This window comes from Priapulus caudatus, unplaced genomic scaffold, assembly GCF_000485595.1.
Source record: "Priapulus caudatus unplaced genomic scaffold, Priapulus_caudatus-5.0.1 Scaffold739, whole genome shotgun sequence".
NCBI classification, from domain to species: Eukaryota; Metazoa; Priapulida; class Priapulimorpha; order Priapulimorphida; family Priapulidae; genus Priapulus; species Priapulus caudatus.
The window spans coordinates 106,290-126,145 of NW_014577800.1; the positions used below are offsets into that span (position 1 = coordinate 106,290).

General features: G+C 42.9%; 2 protein-coding genes across 4 annotated transcripts in view; one reads left to right on the forward strand and one right to left on the reverse strand.

The window, feature by feature from the left end:
* Positions 1 to 154: 154 nt before the first annotated feature.
* Positions 155 to 10,383, reverse strand: LOC106813207 (retinal dehydrogenase 1-like). Of its 2 annotated transcripts, XM_014817278.1 has the most exons (12): positions 10,265 to 10,383; positions 8,856 to 8,960; positions 8,164 to 8,304; positions 4,422 to 4,517; positions 3,742 to 3,855; positions 3,370 to 3,472; positions 2,811 to 2,992; positions 2,202 to 2,366; positions 1,756 to 1,913; positions 1,477 to 1,551; positions 1,169 to 1,208; positions 155 to 713 (listed from the first exon to the last, which is right to left on the reverse strand). In XM_014817278.1, exons 1-12 carry the CDS (start codon positions 10,316 to 10,318, stop codon positions 681 to 683), a joined length of 1,266 nt encoding a protein of 421 aa, XP_014672764.1. In that variant the 5' UTR covers positions 10,319 to 10,383; the 3' UTR covers positions 155 to 680. The 2 variants fall into 2 exon arrangements, with proteins under 2 accessions (XP_014672764.1, XP_014672763.1); XM_014817277.1 differs by lacking the exons at positions 8,164 to 8,304; positions 8,856 to 8,960; positions 10,265 to 10,383 and adding an exon at positions 5,025 to 5,155 and having other exon boundaries at positions 4,422 to 4,550.
* Positions 10,384 to 17,440: 7,057 nt separating this feature from the next.
* LOC106813208 (zinc metalloproteinase nas-30-like) overlaps positions 17,441 to 19,856 on the forward strand; it is a 15,268-nt gene continuing 12,852 nt past the window's right edge. For both annotated transcript variants that reach the window (XM_014817279.1, XM_014817280.1), the window contains exons 1-2: positions 17,441 to 18,067; positions 19,575 to 19,736. In XM_014817279.1, the coding sequence (XP_014672765.1) occupies positions 17,963 to 18,067; positions 19,575 to 19,736 (267 nt within the window). In that variant the 5' untranslated portion in view covers positions 17,441 to 17,962. The remainder of the gene's footprint in view (positions 18,068 to 19,574; positions 19,737 to 19,856) is intronic.

Genomic DNA, 19,856 nt, shown 5'->3' on the forward strand with positions numbered 1-19,856 from the left:
CTTCGTCATTGGTTACGGCGCGGTCGACATTCTACTGCTCTCAAGCTCATCGCAATCAATCTATAATTCAATTGTGTATAAATATAATACGAACAATGATAATCAAAGTATAATAAAAAACCCAATGCACGTTTCACTTGAAAACTACCATTTATTTTGGAAACAGCGCACCTACATTTGTAAATTCTGTATTAAAATGGATTTCTCAGTGAATTTAATCGGGCTGAATTTGCATAGGATTATATGCGTCTTTTTATTCAGTTGCTCTGATGACGTCGAAGTTGATGATCGTGCTAAAGTGATCATCTAATGATAATTACAAATAAAATGCAGGAATTAAAGTATAATATTCTATAGCTATGCACATTCAGAAGATGATTGCTTGATTTTTATCAGTTAAGCTCTGGTAATGACTATATATGTGTGCCTGTCTATTCTAATGCAAGCGAATGCACAGGCCAGATTAACAAATAGATAGTATCGTAGAACGCCTTCGTAGAACGGCTCGAGTGAACTCAACTGACTTTAAACACTGATGCGATTTAAACGGATAGAGAACTACCTACTGATTTTATTTTACACTGCATGCTTACATCGGTAACATAAAGTCACCTAGTAACTACTAATAGAACAAAACTTCTCGGTCGCAATTGGCTAACCGGTAAACACATCGGAGACCTTTACGAGTTTTTCTCAGGGATCTTAACGACCACCTGTAAATGTAGGAAGTTATTGTAATTATATTTATTAAATTATTAATTAATTAAAGAATTTATATTATATAAAATTATATTTATTGTAAGGTAATTATTGTTCGGCATATTTTTACCCGATGAGTAATTAATGCTCAATTTACACGAATTCGTATTCTCTCATGAGATTACACATTTCTGCTACAATACTGTGGCGTCGGAGCAGCAGAGCTAGGTTTTGTATAGATAAAGTATATAGATTGATAATATATGATGGAGGTGCGTTTGCGTGTGGATGGAGGTTGAGTTTGTGTGTGTGCGTATGTGTGTGTGTGTGTGTGTGTGTGTGTGTGTGTGTGTGTGTGTGCGTGCGTGTGTGTGTGTGTGCGCGCGCGCGTGCGTGCGTGTGCGTGTGTGTTTAAATGCGCGTGCGCGCGGGAGTCTCTCTCCCCGCCCGCCAACCTACGAACACTTACCGTCTTGATCTCGCAGAACTCACGAATGCCGTCTTCGCCGCTGAAATAGCACAGGAAGAATCTCATGCTAACCATACAGCCATCAACAACTCCGAATTTACTTCACATGACACGTAATATAGTATTTTTGCCACTAACAGTACATGCTACGAGCAAATAGCTACGCCATTATGCCATGGGCACAGAGTCTGAAAAGATTAATGTACGATAATGGAACTATATGAACTTTGAACAAAGATTGCGTGAACGGAGTCGTTATGAAGAAATTAGTGTGAGAATGTAGTTTGGAGGAAATGCACATTGCTTACCCATCGCGGCCATTGCCCGACATTTTGAAACCGCCAAAAGGAGCTGCTGGGCTGACTGCGTTCCAGCAGTTTACCCTAAAGCAAGAGCGAAAAATCGTAGACAAATCTGCTAATCCAAAACAATTCACATGAACTGATTGTGATATTTGTTATATATCCGGTATATGGTATATGTATATATACTATATACGATACTATATAAATATATGATATAACGGTTGAAAATACTCAATTGTGGCATGTTCTGCATTAGAAAGATGAAGAGCATTGCCGCCATACCAGAATGAGCCAGACTGAACGCTATGGGCAACAGTCATGGCAGTATCGATGTTCTTGGTGAACACTGCGGCGCCCAAGCCATAATCGGTATTGTTGGCGCGCTTAATAACCTCATCGATGGTCTTGAACTTCAGAATCTGCTGGACGGGCCCAAATATCTGCAAAAGTACAAGATTCGAAGGGTACCTCGACTTCATTTAAGGGTTTACGCGTGCGAATGCAAAGGTTCGTCTATGGAGCCGAACAGAGAGCATTAACGCATAACCAGAGGTAACAGATTAAATATGATAATAAAACAACTTTGTTAAAATTAGAAAAACCGCTTGATAATTGGCCGCTTCTGTGACGAAATAGTTTTGTTCGGCTCATGATATTTTTTCCTGCTTTTTACTGGCCTGTACTGGCTATAAACTACCTAAGTATAACAGCAGTGTACTCAGTCTAACCTCATCTATAGCAATTCTCATTTCGTCAGTGACACCGGAGAATACTGTTGGCTCAATGAAGAAGCCCTTGTTTCCACGGCGACGGCCGCCACACTCGAGCTTGGCTCCCTGTTTCTTGCCAGTTTCAATCATGTTCAAGATGCTTTTGAATTGTCTCTCGTCGATCTGGGACAATTACAGCCTTAGATTATCTAGCAGCCAGCGCACGTAAGACGTCTCATAGAAATTTGGCGATGGCGTTATTTCACAGAAGTGCGTCCCTATCCCATAGCCGACATTGCAATAATCATGTCACCTTTCACACGACGATAACGACACGAATTACTAACATATATAATCGCGTATTTCAATAACGTACATACATCGTATTAGCGCCATATCGTATAATAAAGTAAAGTATAGTAAAGGCAAGTAGTAATACGGTAAAAAATTATTGTTAAGTGTTTTTTATTGAAAAAAACATATAAATAATAATAAGCATAATAATAATTATAATAAGCATATAATAGTTGGGTTCGCATATGCTTTAATATTATACGCGGCCATCTCTCCCTGAGTGAGAAATAACTCCAGTGCGTCGCTCGAATCTCCTCATCCTTCTCCGCGTACCTGCGGTCCGTTCTCGACCTCCTCCCACGGACTACCGACGGTCCTGCGCTTTGCCAGCTCAACACTCCTGCGCACGAACTCGTCGTAGATTTCCTCCTGTACGAAGGTGCGCGAGCCGGATACGCAGCACTGTCCCATGTTAAAGTAGACGGCCGCATGCGCCATCATGACGGTGTGATCCACTGCAGGAAATCGCAACTGCAAACACTCGCAGGTATGTGTCTGACGATTGCGACGAATGAGAGAGAGAGGCGAGTGTGGTAAATTGAGCGAAGGAGGAGGAAAATGGGAGGGTCTGCTTGGTCAGGGTGGGAGGGACACACAGAATAGGAAAAATAGGGATCATGCGGCGGTTGTCTAGATATGTTCACGTTACGCAAACTATAATAAAACCACGGTAGTTTTAAACTGTATATTTTGTGCATTGAACTGAGCATGATTTGTGTACGAATCAGTTTGCCACTTTGTTTTCACAAGTCGTGTCTGTGAAGTGTCCTGGTAACAATTCGAGCGCCTTCATAAATCGTATCTAGGTACGCATCGCGTGTTATTTTCTTACAATCAGCGTCGGCAAAGATGATCATGGGTGTCTTTCCTCCTAGTTCAAGGGCAACCTTTTTAAGGTTCGTGTTGCCCGAAGCGGATTGAATCATACGACCAACCTGTAACGATCCAGCTTGTTTGCTTCAGGTGCCATTACAGCTTACCATTACTGTTACTCTTTGTGGTAGCAAGCCGAGATTTACGCTTTGTGACCAATTTTCCGGTGAGCAATTTTTCACGTGACCAATAAAACAAATTAAAATATACAACATTAGGGAGTGAGGCATGATGATTATATAGACATCATGACCAAATAGGCATCGACTTTTACTTGATGAGTTAATGCCTCCATTGATTCTCAGGGAGGCAATACTATTGGCTGACTTACCCCTGTTGACCCAGTGAAGGTGATCTTGTCAACCTTCATGTGTTCCGAAAGGGCAGCACCAGCGGATCGGCCATAACCAGGTACAACGTTCAACACGCCTTCAGGGAATCCTGCCTACAAATGCGCAATAAAGTAGTCCGACTCAGAATTCTTAATCGTATATTGCATTTCGTTTAAAAAAAAATCTGTATAGGACATTGTATCCTAGATATGAAATAGAGATATATTCTAAATCTATGATCGTATCTCGATCAAGGTATTGACTTTAATCAAAAGCCCATAATATTATAGAACGATCAACGGCAAAACCCAAACTCGTGTAGTATTATATGTTGATGCTATATTGTAGCTGGGATCTGTGTATGCAAGGAGTATTCGTAAGAGATACTCATTCTGTACCCATGTATCCATGATATTTGTGTTTTCTTTAAACGCTTCTATACTTGCTTAAAGACATGTCTGTTTTCCACAAATTCGATTTAACGAATATTCTATCGAATTATTTCTATATTCTATCGATTCTAACCAAAGGTCCGCGCCTATGCAGTTACACAGCGCCTTAAGAGCGTATTAAAAAGGCCTTCTTAACCCTTCTACCTTCTCTCTACTCTTATCTCTAGCCTCTCTATCTTCTTAATACGCTCTTGTTATAACCGTACTGCTGGTGTATACATACAAACCTCCTTCACGAGAGCAGCCAAGTACAGTGCAGTTAGTGGCGTTTGCTCGGCGGGTTTTAGCACGACCGTGCAGCCAGCCGCCATCGCTGGAAAGATCTTCATGCCCGCAATGAGAAGCGGAAAGTTCCACTAAAAGCGGAAAGGCGCCGGTTGTAAACCAATAAGAATGTTGGGTTAAAAACCTTGTAATCCATATTAATGTATTAGAACTAAATTATTTATATTTATTTGTTTATTTATTAATACTATATTATTTTTATTTAATTTTGAATTAGTTATTCATTTATAATTTTATAAATACGTATATAAGTATTAATGTTTTATTATCGGAAATCTCAAGGCCCTTGCTCGCTGACCGAAATGCATTGCAACGCCGAGTGTGATATGTCGTCTACTGCCCCTTTCGTGCGTCCGGCTGCTTTATAAGTGTTGCGCCTGACTGATTGATATATATATATATATATGATCAGGAGTCTATCAATATTGATAGACTCCTGATATGATGTTGATGAAAGCTGTTGGCGCGCGTGCATACATTCTATTACGCATGCGCGCCTATGCGTGCGTGCGTGCGTGCGTGCTTGTGTGCGCGTGTGTACTTACTGGTGCTATCGCGCCCACGACACCTATCGGTTCAAGGCGAGTGTAACAGAAGTAATCGCCATCTGCAAAAGAACAAAGCCTCACATGTGCATGCAAGCAATCATCGTACATCCGCGCGCTACGATAGTTGTAGTTAGATGTGCTCATTGATATCGTCATTAATCTCTTCATCTCATCGCCTATACGCTGCTATGATGATAGCTCCCACCACGCCAATATAATAATATCAGGAGTGTATAATAATATATATTATTATTATAATTATTAATTAATAATAATATAAATTATTATAATAATAGATTATTATTAGTTCCACGGCTGCCCTGATAATATTCAGTGTTAACGTTAAGAGGTAAGGATAGATAGAGGAGGAGATAGGTGACGAGAGAGAGAGAGAGAGAGAGAGAGAGTGCGAGAGCGAGAGAAAAGAGAGAGAAAGAGAGGAGAGAAGAGAGAAAAAGAGGAAGAGAGAGAAGAGAGAGAGATGAGAGAGAGAGAGAGAGAAAAGAGAGAAAGAAAGAAAGAGAGAGAGAGAGAGAGACGAGAGAGAGAGAGAGAGAGAGAGAGAAGAGAGAGAGAGAGCATATAACGATATAGAAATCGATTCTAAAGATATATCTTCTAGTCTAGACTCCATGCAGCTGATAATATTAGTTTTACTGAGTGCTAAGTGTTTGGTTCAGTAATCTGAGCGGCACTCCAGAACAACTTACGCCACAGGATGGGTTTTGCCAGTTATTTGTCATGCACACAACCGGCGATAATAACGGCAACATGCTGCACTGAAAATTTTAACGGTTTATCATAGGAAGTTTCTGTATGGCATTGCCATTGTCCGCAGCGTTTGCATAGACTACACGCGTTGAAATTGAAAGAGAAAAGCCACACACACAACAGAACATTTCAAATTAAACACATGAGCGGTGAATGTTATGAATGGTAGCACACACTACACACGTGTTTACTTGACGCCACGCACGCACCGCACGCAAGCACGCAACACAGCGGGCACGACACGCACGCCACACACACTAGTCACAGCTACACACACACATCACACACACACACACACACTCACCACATACCACAACACACCACAGCACAACACACACACACAACACAGCACACACACCACACACACACGCCACACACAGCAGCACAGCACACCAACACACAACACATATATATATATATGATATATATATGTGTGGAGGCGAGATATACCTTGTAAACTGATAAACTAGTATATCCTATATAATATAATATAATATCTATATATATATATATGGGAGCGAGATATACCTATGTATAACTGCATGATATAATATATCAGAAAGTAGAAAATAATAGGAAACGCCCCCATATCTTCCACTAATCTCACCCTATCCCCTATCTTCCTATTATCTTACTTCTGATATAATATATATATATATGGAGCGAGATATAGCTATGTAACTACAAGTTGTATACATGTAAAATCGGTACTGTGGTAGTGTGTGTGTGTGTTGTGTGTGTGTGTGTGTGTGTGTGTGTGTGTGTGTGTGTGTGTGTGTTGTGTGTGTGTGTGTGTGTGTGTGTGTGTGTGTGTGTCGTGCGTGTGTGTGTGTGGGTGTAGGTGTGGGTGTGGGTGTGGGTGTGGGTGTGGGTGTGGGTGTGGTGTGGGTGTGGGTGTGGGGTGTGGGTGTGGTGTTGGGTGGGTGTGGGTGTGGGTGTGGGTGTGGGTGTGGGTGTGAGTGTGTGGGTTCTGGGTAGGGTGCCCTATATACAGAGAGTTGCGCCAACTCAGGATTTGACGCCATTGTTGGTTCTCCAGGAATGGATCAACACGCTGACCGCTTAAGTAGGGCAGGCGCTGTACTGCATGATACGACTGTACAATGGTGCGCGTATAAATTAATTAGACTAATCGTGCTCATAAAAACTCAAAAATTACAGACGATTTATAGCTAAGAACATGTGTCTATTTGCTCGCTAGATTTATAGAAAATGTAACTTAAAATCGTTCCGTGCCATATGATAGTACACTTTCTTAGAACGCCCAATAGCCGTGGGCGTATATTAGCCTGTGCGATACCGGCGCAACTGTAATTCCACAAGATAAATGCGTTCCACTCTCCACTTGCTGCGCAAAGGCTGTATATTTGTTTTTGGGCAAGTTCTATAAATCTAGCTCACATAGACAGCACTGTCTTAGCTAATAAATCTCTGTATATCTCTGACTTTTATTGGAAGCACGATTAGTGCTAATTTAATTACTACGGACTGAACATTGTACAGCGCTAATCATACAGCGCTGTACTAAGCGGACCAGCGGTGTGGATGCCATTTGGAAACAAACATGACGGCAGGTCGATCACGTGACGCGATATTTTCCGAGAACTCGTCATGGCGCAACTACCTGATTATACAGGGACCCGAGGTCTGGTGTGCGGTGTCAGGTGTGGGTGTGGGTAAATGTAGGTGTGGAGTGTGGGTGTAGGTGTGGTGTGGGTGTGGGTGTGGGTGTGGGTGTGGGTGTGGGTGTGGTGTGGTGTGCGTGTTTGTGGGTGTGGGTGTGGGGTAGGTGTAGGTGTAGAGTGTGGGTATGGTGGTGGGTGTGGGTGGTCAATGTGGGTGTGGGTGTGGGTGTGGGTGTGGTATGGGATGTGTGGGTGTGAGGGTGTGGGTGTGGTGTGGGTGTGGGTGTGGGTGTGGGTGTGGGTGTGGGTGTGGGTGGTGGGTGTGGGTGTGGGGTGGGTGTGGGTGTGGGTGTGGGTGTGGGTGTGGGTATGGGCGGCTGTGGGTGCTGGGTGCGTGGTGTGGGTGTGGATGTGCCCATGGGTGTGTGGGTAGTGGGCTGTTGGGGTGCGCGTGGAGGTGTGGGTGTGGTGTGGGTGTGGTGGTGTAGGGTGTGGGTGTGGCTATGGGAGTGTGGGTGTGGGTATGCGGTGCGCGTGCGTGTAGTGTGGGTGTGGTTGTAGGTGTGGGTATGGGTGTATGGGTGTGTGGGTGTGGGTGTGGGTGTGGGTGTTTGTGTGTGGGTGTAGGTGTAGGTGTGGGTATGGGTGTATGAGTGTGTGGGTGTGGGTGTGGGTGTAAGTGTAGGTGTGCATGGGTGTGGGTGTGGGTGTGGGTGTGGGTGCGCGTGTGTAGGACCTACTGCTAGTTGCACGCCATCTCGTTCTATCAGATCAGCTAGCTTGCTGAGCAGCTGTCCACGTGCTGATGCATCCATGCGTCGCCATGGTGACCCTAGCTCGAACGCGACCCGAGCAGCATCCACGGCCTTGTTGATATCAGCCTGTCAGAAATCGTGTTTGCTAGTCTTTAGATATACGCAAATATATACGAAACAACAATACAAACGAAAAACGCGGTTTAGAGGCTGTTGCTGAGAGAGCAAGCGCTGCGACGTACGGGACCTATGAAAGACAGCGTCATATGCAATGTAGGAATATTACGAGCTTATTTATGACCAGCGACAACAGATTTGCCGTTGCAATAAATAAAATGTAATTATCCTATAATTACGAGGCTAAATCAAATGGCGAAACTAACTATATATATACAGATTCGTCTGCTACATGACCTTGTTTTAGTTGTTATATGTGACACTCGACTACATGCCAGGTTTTAGCTGACAACATACCAGTTGTACGCAGCTTATCTGCTGCAGGTTTTAGCTAACATATATAACAGCTACAACATAATTGGTTTTAGGTTTGCATGGCACTCGACTACATTTTTACATGTTTTAACTCCTAAATAACAGGTACTAGACCCTAGCTTAGCTGCTGGAGGTTTTAGCTAACAACATAACAGGTGTTAAGTGTGTACGGCAGGTACACATACCAGGTCGCCCTCTTGGACATCGCAGATATGGTTCTCTGTGGACGGGTCGACTGTCGGAAAGGTTTTTCCACTTATAGAGTTGACCCACTCGTTGTTAATGAAGATCTTTATTGATAAAAAAGGAAATAAAAATGTGTCCATAAATATTAATTATAACGAAGTATTAATTACCGACTTGAAGGTCTTTCATGCCTGCCTGCGCTAGGAATTAACCTATGTAAGCTAGATTTAACTAGTTTTTTTAATAGAATTTATATAAAGTAAATGTGCATGCAGACGCCATAAACATGCAACGACTAACTATTGGATATTACAAAATAAAACCCGTTTATCACTGAATTACGTCTCGGCAATTGCCTCGCTAAAATAAAATTGTGTAATATTACACTATTTTATAGCAGACCCATTTTTATTTTTACAGTAAAGTCGTTTAGGGAAATCTATGAATACACGGTAAAGCATATTAAAATAGCTCACAGTCTCGAAAATTGAACAATGTAAATAGATCGAATAAAAAAATGAGCATTCACTTGGTTAACGCGTTTCGGGGTTTATGTATGTATAGGGCCTACAGTCAATCACAGTATAATGTTTGACCAGCTGGTGCCCAAAAATAACCAAGGTCATAGATTGTGTACACCAACCAATAGGCTATGGAAAACGAATGCAGCGGCATAGCGTTTTTAGGGAAATATATGCTTACTTATAGAACGATTTATTGGCGGTCTGAAAGAACATGCTGGTACATTCATCTCTCTGTATGAGATAGAATGATACACGTAGATATACGCCGATATGACGATGCTCCAGCGATTATCCCGATCTGTACGCTAGTAATCCCGACTTTTACCGACGAAATTACTCACTGCGCGCATGCATGCCCACCCTGAGCGTGATGAGTACGATGCATTGCAGCATCCATCATGAACTCCGCCGTAACATACCTCTATAACGACCGTATATCGATCAATTTATGCAGACGAATGCGCGGTTACCTAGCGCTTAATTGCGACATAGCGATTGCGTATCAGTCAGTACACAGGCACTTGAAGCGTTTCAATAAAATATAATGCTAAATAAATACGAAATCTACTTACTACCAAATTCTTATTTTAATGTTTCTATACTCTCTTTCACCTATTATTGCCGACAGTTTCCTGAAAATTCCGTCCAAATCCTCTATGTGCAACACACGCTGGCGGCGGCCATTGCTTACGCGGCTGCACCGTGCAGTGCACACTGACACTTATATATATAGTGTATATATATATATATATAGCATAGAATCATTAAGAGTTCTATGCATATGAGCATAGAAACATTAAGAATTTGGTAGTAAATAGATTTCGTATTTATTTCGCATTATATTTTATTGAAACGCTTCAAGTGCCTGTGTATCAGTAGCTTACCTGAGTGTACTTGATATCTGGATTCTTTATGGGCGGAGGCAGCGTTGAAGCCATGATGGTAAAGCAAGATGGTGATGAAATGCCACAAGGAGAATATGGTGCGCGCTCGGTTCACAAGAAGCAGCTGACAAGCGGAAGCTAGAATGTGTATATACTATAGCGTCCGTCGAGGGGGCACGTACTAAAGATAGCGAGAACGTTCCCAGCGTCCCTCGCCGATATATCAATACGCACGTAGACCCTGGTAACTACCACGGTGACTCAGCAAATATAATGAAAAGAACTAGTGCACCGTGACCATTTTCGTCATGGGGTCGCTCAATCTGTTCGGCACTTGAAAGCAGAGTACAAGGTCGACATAGATTTAGGCTTAACTCTATTGGTTCGCGCATATTACCAACTCGCGGAATACGCCGAATTCACGTCTAATTGGTTTGCTCATGAAAACGTTCAAATTAACATTCATTTGTTGGAGACGGGTTAGTGCGAAATGCCACGACGATAAAAGCCGCCATGCAGATCACGATAGATAAAATCGGTTGTTATATATCCACAATAATATTCATTTCAACATGTTTTTGTCATGCGTGCATTAAGTGTCTCCACACGAACACGCACACGCGCGCACGCGCGCACGCACGCACACGCTCGCACCCATGCACGCACGCACACACACATGCACGCACGCATCCACACATTATGGCTGAAGTACACGAATATTTAACTCACTAATATGTATTGTGGCATTTCCGTGAACCCTTTATCCGTACATAGCAGCTATGCCACAGTCTCAGATTCCCTCTGTGTGTTTACTGACGTTTTGAATTATCTCTCAAACGAAACACGCTTCATGGGATATTATATATATATATAAGTAAAGTCACACACGAAATCCCGTGTAGATAAAAACAAAGTCAAGGTATAGAATAAGGGTGTTTAAAGTTTAATTGACAAGCTTTCGAGATTACATCTCTTCATCAGGTCAGCAAACATTGGAATAGAATCAAATTACAAATCTCAAAAAATTCAAATACTATATCGCGTATTAACGATAATTAAAATATAATATGTATTCGCCGCGTTGCCATGTAATACGGACGACAAAAACACGCACATATATCATATATATCATATACATACATACACATAAACCACACACACCACACACACACACACTACCCACAACACACAACCCACACACTACACACCACAACCACTACAACACACACACACACACACAATCACTACACACACACACACACAACACACACGCACACACCACACGCACACGCACACGCACAGCGCTACACGCACACGCAATCACCGCACACGCACACGCTACTACCACATCACACAACACACCATTCACACACACCCACACACATACACCACACATCACACACACACACACTCGCTGTTATCGCTCAGACTAAGGCTCTTTAGTGGGCAACTTAATAGCGGGTCATCTTCATTTCATTGCGTGTTCGACGAACCGTTCCATTTCGCATTGATTGCTGGTCCAACAATGCCAATATTTACTATATCTGTGCTGAATTATCAAAACGCGCCTTCGCGGATATGGTTTGATTGAACACCTAAGAATACTATTCGCCTCAAATTTTGCATCGGTCTTTGCCGGTTTGTCTGTCACCATTTTTAACCAACCGCGATTTCACCACATTTTGATGACCGTGCGTTTTTGTCGGCCTGTCCATACTTGACAGCATTTTTACAACTATTTCTCTCGTCACACCATGATCTGAGCAGATAATTCATTCTGTAGGGTTGCGTTGTTTTGATCAGTTCGAGCATAATACGTAAAACTTTAATTACGTGTGATTTTTGAGTCTTATTGACGTCGTTTGTTGTGTGTGTGTGTGCTGTGTGTGTGCGTGTGGTGTGTGTGTTGTGTGTGTGTGTTCCTTTCGGAGCTAGCTGTGCTGTGCGTGTGTGCGGCCTGGCGTGCGTGGTAGTTGTGGATGTGTGTTGTGTGTGTGTGTGGTGGCGTGCAGTTGCGCTGCGTGCGTGCGTGCCATGTGCTGTGTAGATGTGTGTGTGTGTGCTGTGTGCTGTGTGACGTATGTGTGTGTGTGTGTGTGTGTGTGTGTGGTGTGTGTGTATTTTCACTGTGCGATGTGCTGTATATTATATATCTCGTGGCGTGTTCTTTTTGTCAGTCCGTATTCATGGCCAACGCGATCCGCGCACCTTGTTGTGATCATTTCCTTTATTTGATACTCGATAACGCATTGTATTTGTTTTTGATTATTTGTTCGATTACAATGTCTTGGCCTGACCTGATGAAGAGATGGTAATTCTCGAAGCTTGTCAATTAAACTGTTAAACCACTTATTCATATACCTTGAACTTGTGTTTATATATATATATATATATATATATATACTTATATACTATGTATACTAGTTTATTATCGAAAACTCCTTGTTCTATTCGGCCAGAATGGTTGACTACTCTTCCGCGTTGCATTTGTAGCCGGGCGGCACTCACAAATTTTAGGCCGAAGATAGCCTACCCCGGCTGTGCCTAAGGCGAAGGGCCTACCTTTTACGGTCAAAACAGTGCTTTTTACGTTGCAAAATCCACTGTTCCCCTGTTTCGCACAAAAAGTTTCATAAAAATTAATTGTAAAGTATTTCGAGCCAAAATGATATCATTTATATGTTCGACCTTGCAAAGGAATTCAGCTGGTGTTCGTTGCTAATTTGCAAAGTAACTCAATGTTAACTTCTATAGGGAATTTTGCTTTGTATAATAGCCAATGGAAAAATGCACCCCCTTTCCAATGTTGATACCACGCCCAGTGCTTCCGACCAGCCCGCACACGGTCGCGCCGACCCCCCCGCCCCTCCCCCCCCCCCCCCCTCGCTCCCATCACGACCCTACAAGCGCCCAGCCTATCAGGACAGACCTTTCCTTCGCGCGCGATTTCGTCCGGCCTCACCCTCCGGCTATCCATTACCGCGTCCCGGCCACTAGACTCGGCGCACTTCGCCGTTACTAGTCCCTGCAGCCTCCCGTCCTCGATATCTCGCCCCGCATCTCCTCCTTGCTGGAACTCCTGATAAAGTTAACCATGGAACCCACGTCTGCCTCCTGATATTCAGTGATTATTTTCTCACTTATGAAATGTCCCTTCGCTGCACTCATGTCTTTGCCGTGTGTGCCTCTGTTGTGCGTGCGTGGCGTAGGTGCGTGTGCGTGTGCGTCGTGCGTGTGGTTGTGCGTCGTGCGTGTGTGTGTGTGTGTGTGTGTGTGTGTATGTGTGTGTGGAGATATTGTTAGTCTATGGTGCCAGCTCTCCCTTAGACTTTTTACTCTCTCGTGATATATACTGTCAACTGCGATTAGCGTCGTCGCGCCATCTGTTGGCTGATATGGTTTACAATAGGTATACACACATTTGAATGTTTTACCCTCTACGTTCGAACTTGGTTCGAACAACGTACAACGGATAGAAAGTAGAACAGTAGGCAGTCAATTTAGTTAAACAATTTCAATTATATGTATATATGCATTTAGCAGTATAAATTTCCCATTTTTATTTAGAATATTGCGTGATATACATTTACATACATTTTGATAGTTGGACATATCACACTGTGATTGGTTTATAACATTCTTGCGCTTAAATCGCTTAAGCTTTTCTCCGTAAGATTGTCACACGTGTGTCAGAGTCAAGCAATGTGTAGATCGTGTATTTATATAGAAAAAAGTCCCCATTTAAAGCAGGCAGAGTTCATTGAGATACTGCTATAGGCACTTTCGTAGATATTATATATAAGCACGGACGTGTTCTGCAGGTCAGACGTCCATAGTCACTGCCATTCATGACTTCTATTTTGATAGCACGCTGCTTTCTCTTCGATTAGTACGCTGTTTCATTGTCCGCGAATGTTAACTTTTTCGCTGCGAATCGCCTTTTCACTTTTACGAGATCATCGCCGCGTATCTAGTAATCGTGTAACAAAGATGCGCATGCGCTGTTGGTGTTCATCAGCAGTGGAGCACATCCACTGTTCATTCATACGTGCGTTGATGCACTTCCGCGTTTCTGCCTTTATAAGCCCAAAATGACGCTCTGTATTCATAGACTAATTGCTTGATTTGCTAGATGGCTTTGCATTGCGCACTCATACGGGATCAACCATGGTGACTTACAGTATCAAGCTGCTCTATCGTGCTTTCGTGTTGTATACTACTGTGCTTTTACTTCCCCGAACCGAAATATATTGCAGTTGAGATATTCTAATGCGGCTGCGAATATTATCAATCATTATATGTAATATAGTCCGAGGAATAACATTCCAAATTCATGCACAGCTGCGTTGTGAAATACTAAATGTTCATCGCTAAAAGGATACGGTGGCCGTAACAGTCTACCCACGCGACGGCAATTGAGCATAATATATATAATCAAGATTCCATAATAGATTTTTTTTTAATAGATAATTTTCTATTATGGATTCTTAATATAATACAAATAAGTTGAAGGATAATCAGACTGTATATACTGACTGACATTCTGGTCTCTCGCGCTTAAATACTAAACTATATTATACCCTAACTATACTAATACTAAACTAGTAAGCAGACAAGCTACACAACAACACGTATGAAATTTATTACTGAGATGAGGAATGGCTGACATCGACACAGGTCTTACGTTATTAACTTGAACACCATTATACAAATCTTAAACCGCTTCCGAACTAACTATTACCGCGATTACGTAATATACAGTCACGCTATATAGACACAGGATTACTAATAAATTGAAACGTATCCGCAAACCGTCAGAAATTAGGGCGTGAGGGTGCGTATATCGAATCGCCGACAAGCGTTGGGATAGTTCTTAGTCGTACACACCTGTAAACACGTCATTAGTACCTGACTTATCAACACTCTAATAAACAGTAACAGCGCGCTCGGGCATGTATGTATGCGTATATCTAATATATATATATAATATATATAATATATATAATAAATATATATAATATATAGAGAGAAGAGAGAGAGAGAGATGAGAGAAGAGAGAAGAGACGAGGAAGAGAGAGAGAGAGAGAGAGAGAGGAGAGAGAGAGAGAGAGAGAAGAGAGAGAGAGCGAGAGAGAGACAGAGCGCGACAGCGCGCGAGAGAGAGAGCGAAGAGATAAGAGAAGAGAGAGATAACTGGTACGGCAAACCACTCTGAATAGAATTGCTTACAGTGTTTGTTGATGGGAGGTCAACCTGGAAAACAGCTCCCGCTATATCAATGACGGAGCATCACGACCAGGAAGTCGTACCTAGGAATGTTCGTCGCTCATAGCACTTACACTTGCGACACTCTCTGTATTCAATTATACCACATTTACAGGCAAAGAAGTAATGGACGGCTTACTTTGACCGAATTACCTTTATTAGTAGATTCATTATGATTGGTAAGTGTACTAAACTCACTGTTGTTTGCGCAATACTACGCATCGAATTTCAATGTAAAATGCAATTTCTATCGTTATTAGCTATCATTCTATAAATTGCATTAAGCCTATAGCATATATATATATATATATAATATATATATATATATAATATAGGTATACCCATATTAGCGCACACCCTATTGTAAAATTACGAGATTGTTAATTGTCCGTAATAACCATGATTTCTCTACACTTTACTCAGAGGTAAGAGTTGTCTTTTATAATACAACATCGCTAGCAGTGTCTGTAAAACCCTGTTGTCAGTTCATATGGGACAGGATTGTCCAAACGCTTGACAGTGGCACGGTTCAGCCCGAGCAGCATTTATATATATATATGACATAGAGCCGTAGATCAATCTCACTACTTTGATAAAACAACAACTCTTTCTATGAGCATCGCAGATGAAATTCGCATTCACAATTACACTTAAAACCACCATAATAGTATAATAACCAATATTAACCATAATTAACCATATTACACCATATTTACTTAGACAATGACATTATAGTCCAGTTACGGACATTAGAGCGATAACATTTCGAACACTATCTTATACTCATAGAAATGGCATAGCACAGATGTAATGCCAATTATGTTCAGGTTAATTAAACGAGTAATGTTATAGCGCTGTATGACATAAATAAAGAAATAAAAATGCTCATAAATAGCAGGGATTTCAACCGGGACATTTCCCATGGAGTCCCCAATGGATTCACTATATGTTTCAGTAACATGTGTCATTTTAAGCTGAGCTCATGTTGCATACGACGACGACCGACAGACAGACAGACATACAGACAAACAACAGACAAATACACAGACCGGACGCACCGCACGCCACAACATCACAATACGTATATATATAACACGTACGCACACAAACACGCAGCACACACACCACGCACTCACACAACACACAACACACACACACACACAACACACACACACACAACACACCACACACACACACGACACACCACACAACACATACACAACTCCGGATCCAACGGCATGCATACAGACGTTTCCCACTACAGTGTCACTACATATACCGTAAGCAAGCAAGTTGCCCCTCATGTACATATACGTGCTCTCGGCGAGGAAAGTAAGCCAGTGGGTTAGCATTAAGACGTGAAGCGTTACAACAAGACCACCGTACCGGGAGGTGATTACGTGTCTGCATGCGAATCCGGTTGAAGTTCGCTTGTAATGGGCGCCCCTAGCAACGCGTGCACGCTCAACGCGCCCGTTAAATGCATAGTACGACCTGCTGTAATTAAATGTTAAAACGATATCGTACGGCAGGAGTCCGAGAACACACACGCGTCGCAGACACACACTTTTACCACACTTGCTATACACGTACACGCAGTAAGTCTATCTTACACACACGCGAACGTACACAGACACAAATACGTGCATGGTTCCTGGCCGGTGCACCCCGGGAGAGCGCGATTGCAGCTCGCGAACAAGTGAAACTATCGCGATGAAAAGGAAACAATGCTGATTTTGGCCGCGGTCCCGTGCGCACTGTCGCCCGCGTTAAGTGGAGCATGGGTCGCGCAGGTACTACCAAGCGTTGTGTTCGTTGATCGTCTCTGTCGAAGGGGAGGCGACACGGTGTGTGCAGATGACCCAGAAAGAAATCACGCGCGCGCGCGAGAAGGCAGTGCAGCACCGCCGGTTCTCTTCATCAGCCGCACGGGGAGTCCCTCTGTGCTTATGCGTTATAGTTCGCTCTACCGTTAGGCGGGCGTAGATCTCTGGAGGAACGTCGCGTGGGGACGGATGAAGCGGTAAGCTTGCATCGTTGGGTATTCCCGCCGTGAGAACCCGCAGCGTTGCAATTCGTGAGGTTGTCGCCATCGCAGTACGACACGTCCGTCACCGCGGCAACCCAGCGCTCACCGCTCGGTGGAAAATCCGTAGATCGGCCTCTCGTTGAAAAGCGCGTTTATACAACCCCCGCGTGACCCATAGCAGCAGCAACAGCCGGACCTGCAGAGACACGAGTGTTGTGCAAGATTGCTTCACTCGGGGCAGGAGGGTTCGGTTGACGATGACAGAATAACGTGAATGTTCGCCCACCCTGATGCGCGCAGGAACGCACATCTCTGAATAGCGTAGCGAGTCCGTGAAGTCGAACTGCCGAATGTCACGCTAAGCGTTCGCTACACCTGTGACCGGACGTTCACCTGCGAGAGAGATGCTCTCGCACGTGCCCAGCCTCCGTTACGGATGCCTTTGGATTACATTACTATTCATCTCCGGTGCAAGCTGCTACCCTCCTGGACCGATCCAAGCTCGCTTGGTGAGTACGTGTACGTGACATCGTAGAACGATGGTGACGTTGAAAAGGTCAACGAGGTATTGGGCCGTGATAGTCATTTACTAAGTTCTTGCTAGATGATTAGCAAGCCAACTAATAGCCAAGATCGAAATCAGGAAGTGAATGCCCGAAACTCGATTTAGTCAAAGAGGTTCTGTATGACACGTTTCCGATGGGGGGAAGTAACTAGACCAGCTTCTTCGCTTTCGGACGACAATATACATCAATCTAGAATAAAATGCAAGCGAGGAATCACGCGGTGTGTTCGTGCAACACGATATTACAGCAGTGATTATACTCTCATCATTTATGATTGAATAATATATTATATTATATGCGCGAAGAACGTATTTAAGGACAGTGAACGCGACCGGCATACTATGTAAATGAGTCAGCCTAGGCTCATGACCACGGTGGATAATGACCACGCGGTACCGTTATAATTACCACGGTGAACTCGACCGGCATACTAACAGCTAGGGGTTAATAATGACAAATTGTCATTAATTTGTCATTATTAGCCCCTGATACTATGTAAATGGGTCTAACCTAGACTCATGACCACGGTGAATAGTAACCACGGTGAGTGGGACGTGTGGAGCTAATAGCCATGCAAAACACGGACGTGCTCCAATCTGCATGCTTGGTATAGCAAGTGAAGTGAAAGAGAGTGCGTGCACGCTTACATCGACTTAAGTACATTACTAGCTCTCGGGCTTTTCTTTTAGGTTCGAAAAATTACTCTATAATGCATAATAAAAGCACAAGTGTTCGTTCTCCTTTGTGTTACTTTTAAATGCAACACCACCGTCGAAACGAAAGCTGAAGTCACGACGACAGAGTATGAGCCCATTTCAGTAGTTCGGGTTAACACCGCCAGAGCGGCAATATATGGGTATATGCGACCACGCGCACTGGTTTATATAAATGAAACTCTTTGTTGGTATTCCATTTCTTAACGCTGTTATAAGCAATTATAAATACTTCGAATTCATACTTAAATCCAACAGATTATAGTGTTTTTATGTCGTATCAAAATTTTGGTCTGCATTCAACGGCGTAGCTTAGTAATATAGGTGTGCGCGCGGTAACTATATGGAAACATTTAATCATCTATCTGTCGATTTTCATTGGGATTAGTTTATTTTAAAAGAAAATAGCTCAATGTGAAGTACAATTTATTTGTGAAAACAGTGTTTTTTAATGTTTTCGTAATATGTTAATGCAATGTAACTGCGCGACTTTCCCAACATTTCGGAATTATCTGCATTGACTTGAAATGATTCGTTTATCATATCGTAATAATCAAAACCGCGTCATCTTTACAGACACAAGGGAACTCTATAATAAAACAAATGTCAAAATGCATTAAAATTACTCATTACGAACGAAATTATCGAAATAAACTAACAAATCTAAATGTGCTTTTATTATAGTCGATGTATTCATTATCGGTGATAATAATGAATTCTGCTTTGCTGAATTGCAGGCCACGCGGGGTTCCCGCGTGGGGGCGCTACAGTTTCGTCAGGGAATCGTAAAGGAAAAGTACGACAATCAGGAGAAAAGGAGAATTTCCAATATTATGGGCGAGATCGAGGCTATACTAGACGACAAGCATGGTCTACGGAGCAGCAATGACTCGAACGATGTACGAAACTGCTACGTCGTAACGTCACGAACATCTCTGAGTGTGTACTCATGTACCCTACCTACACGGTGCATATCTAACTCATGTACCTACCTACACGGTGCATACCTAACTCATGTA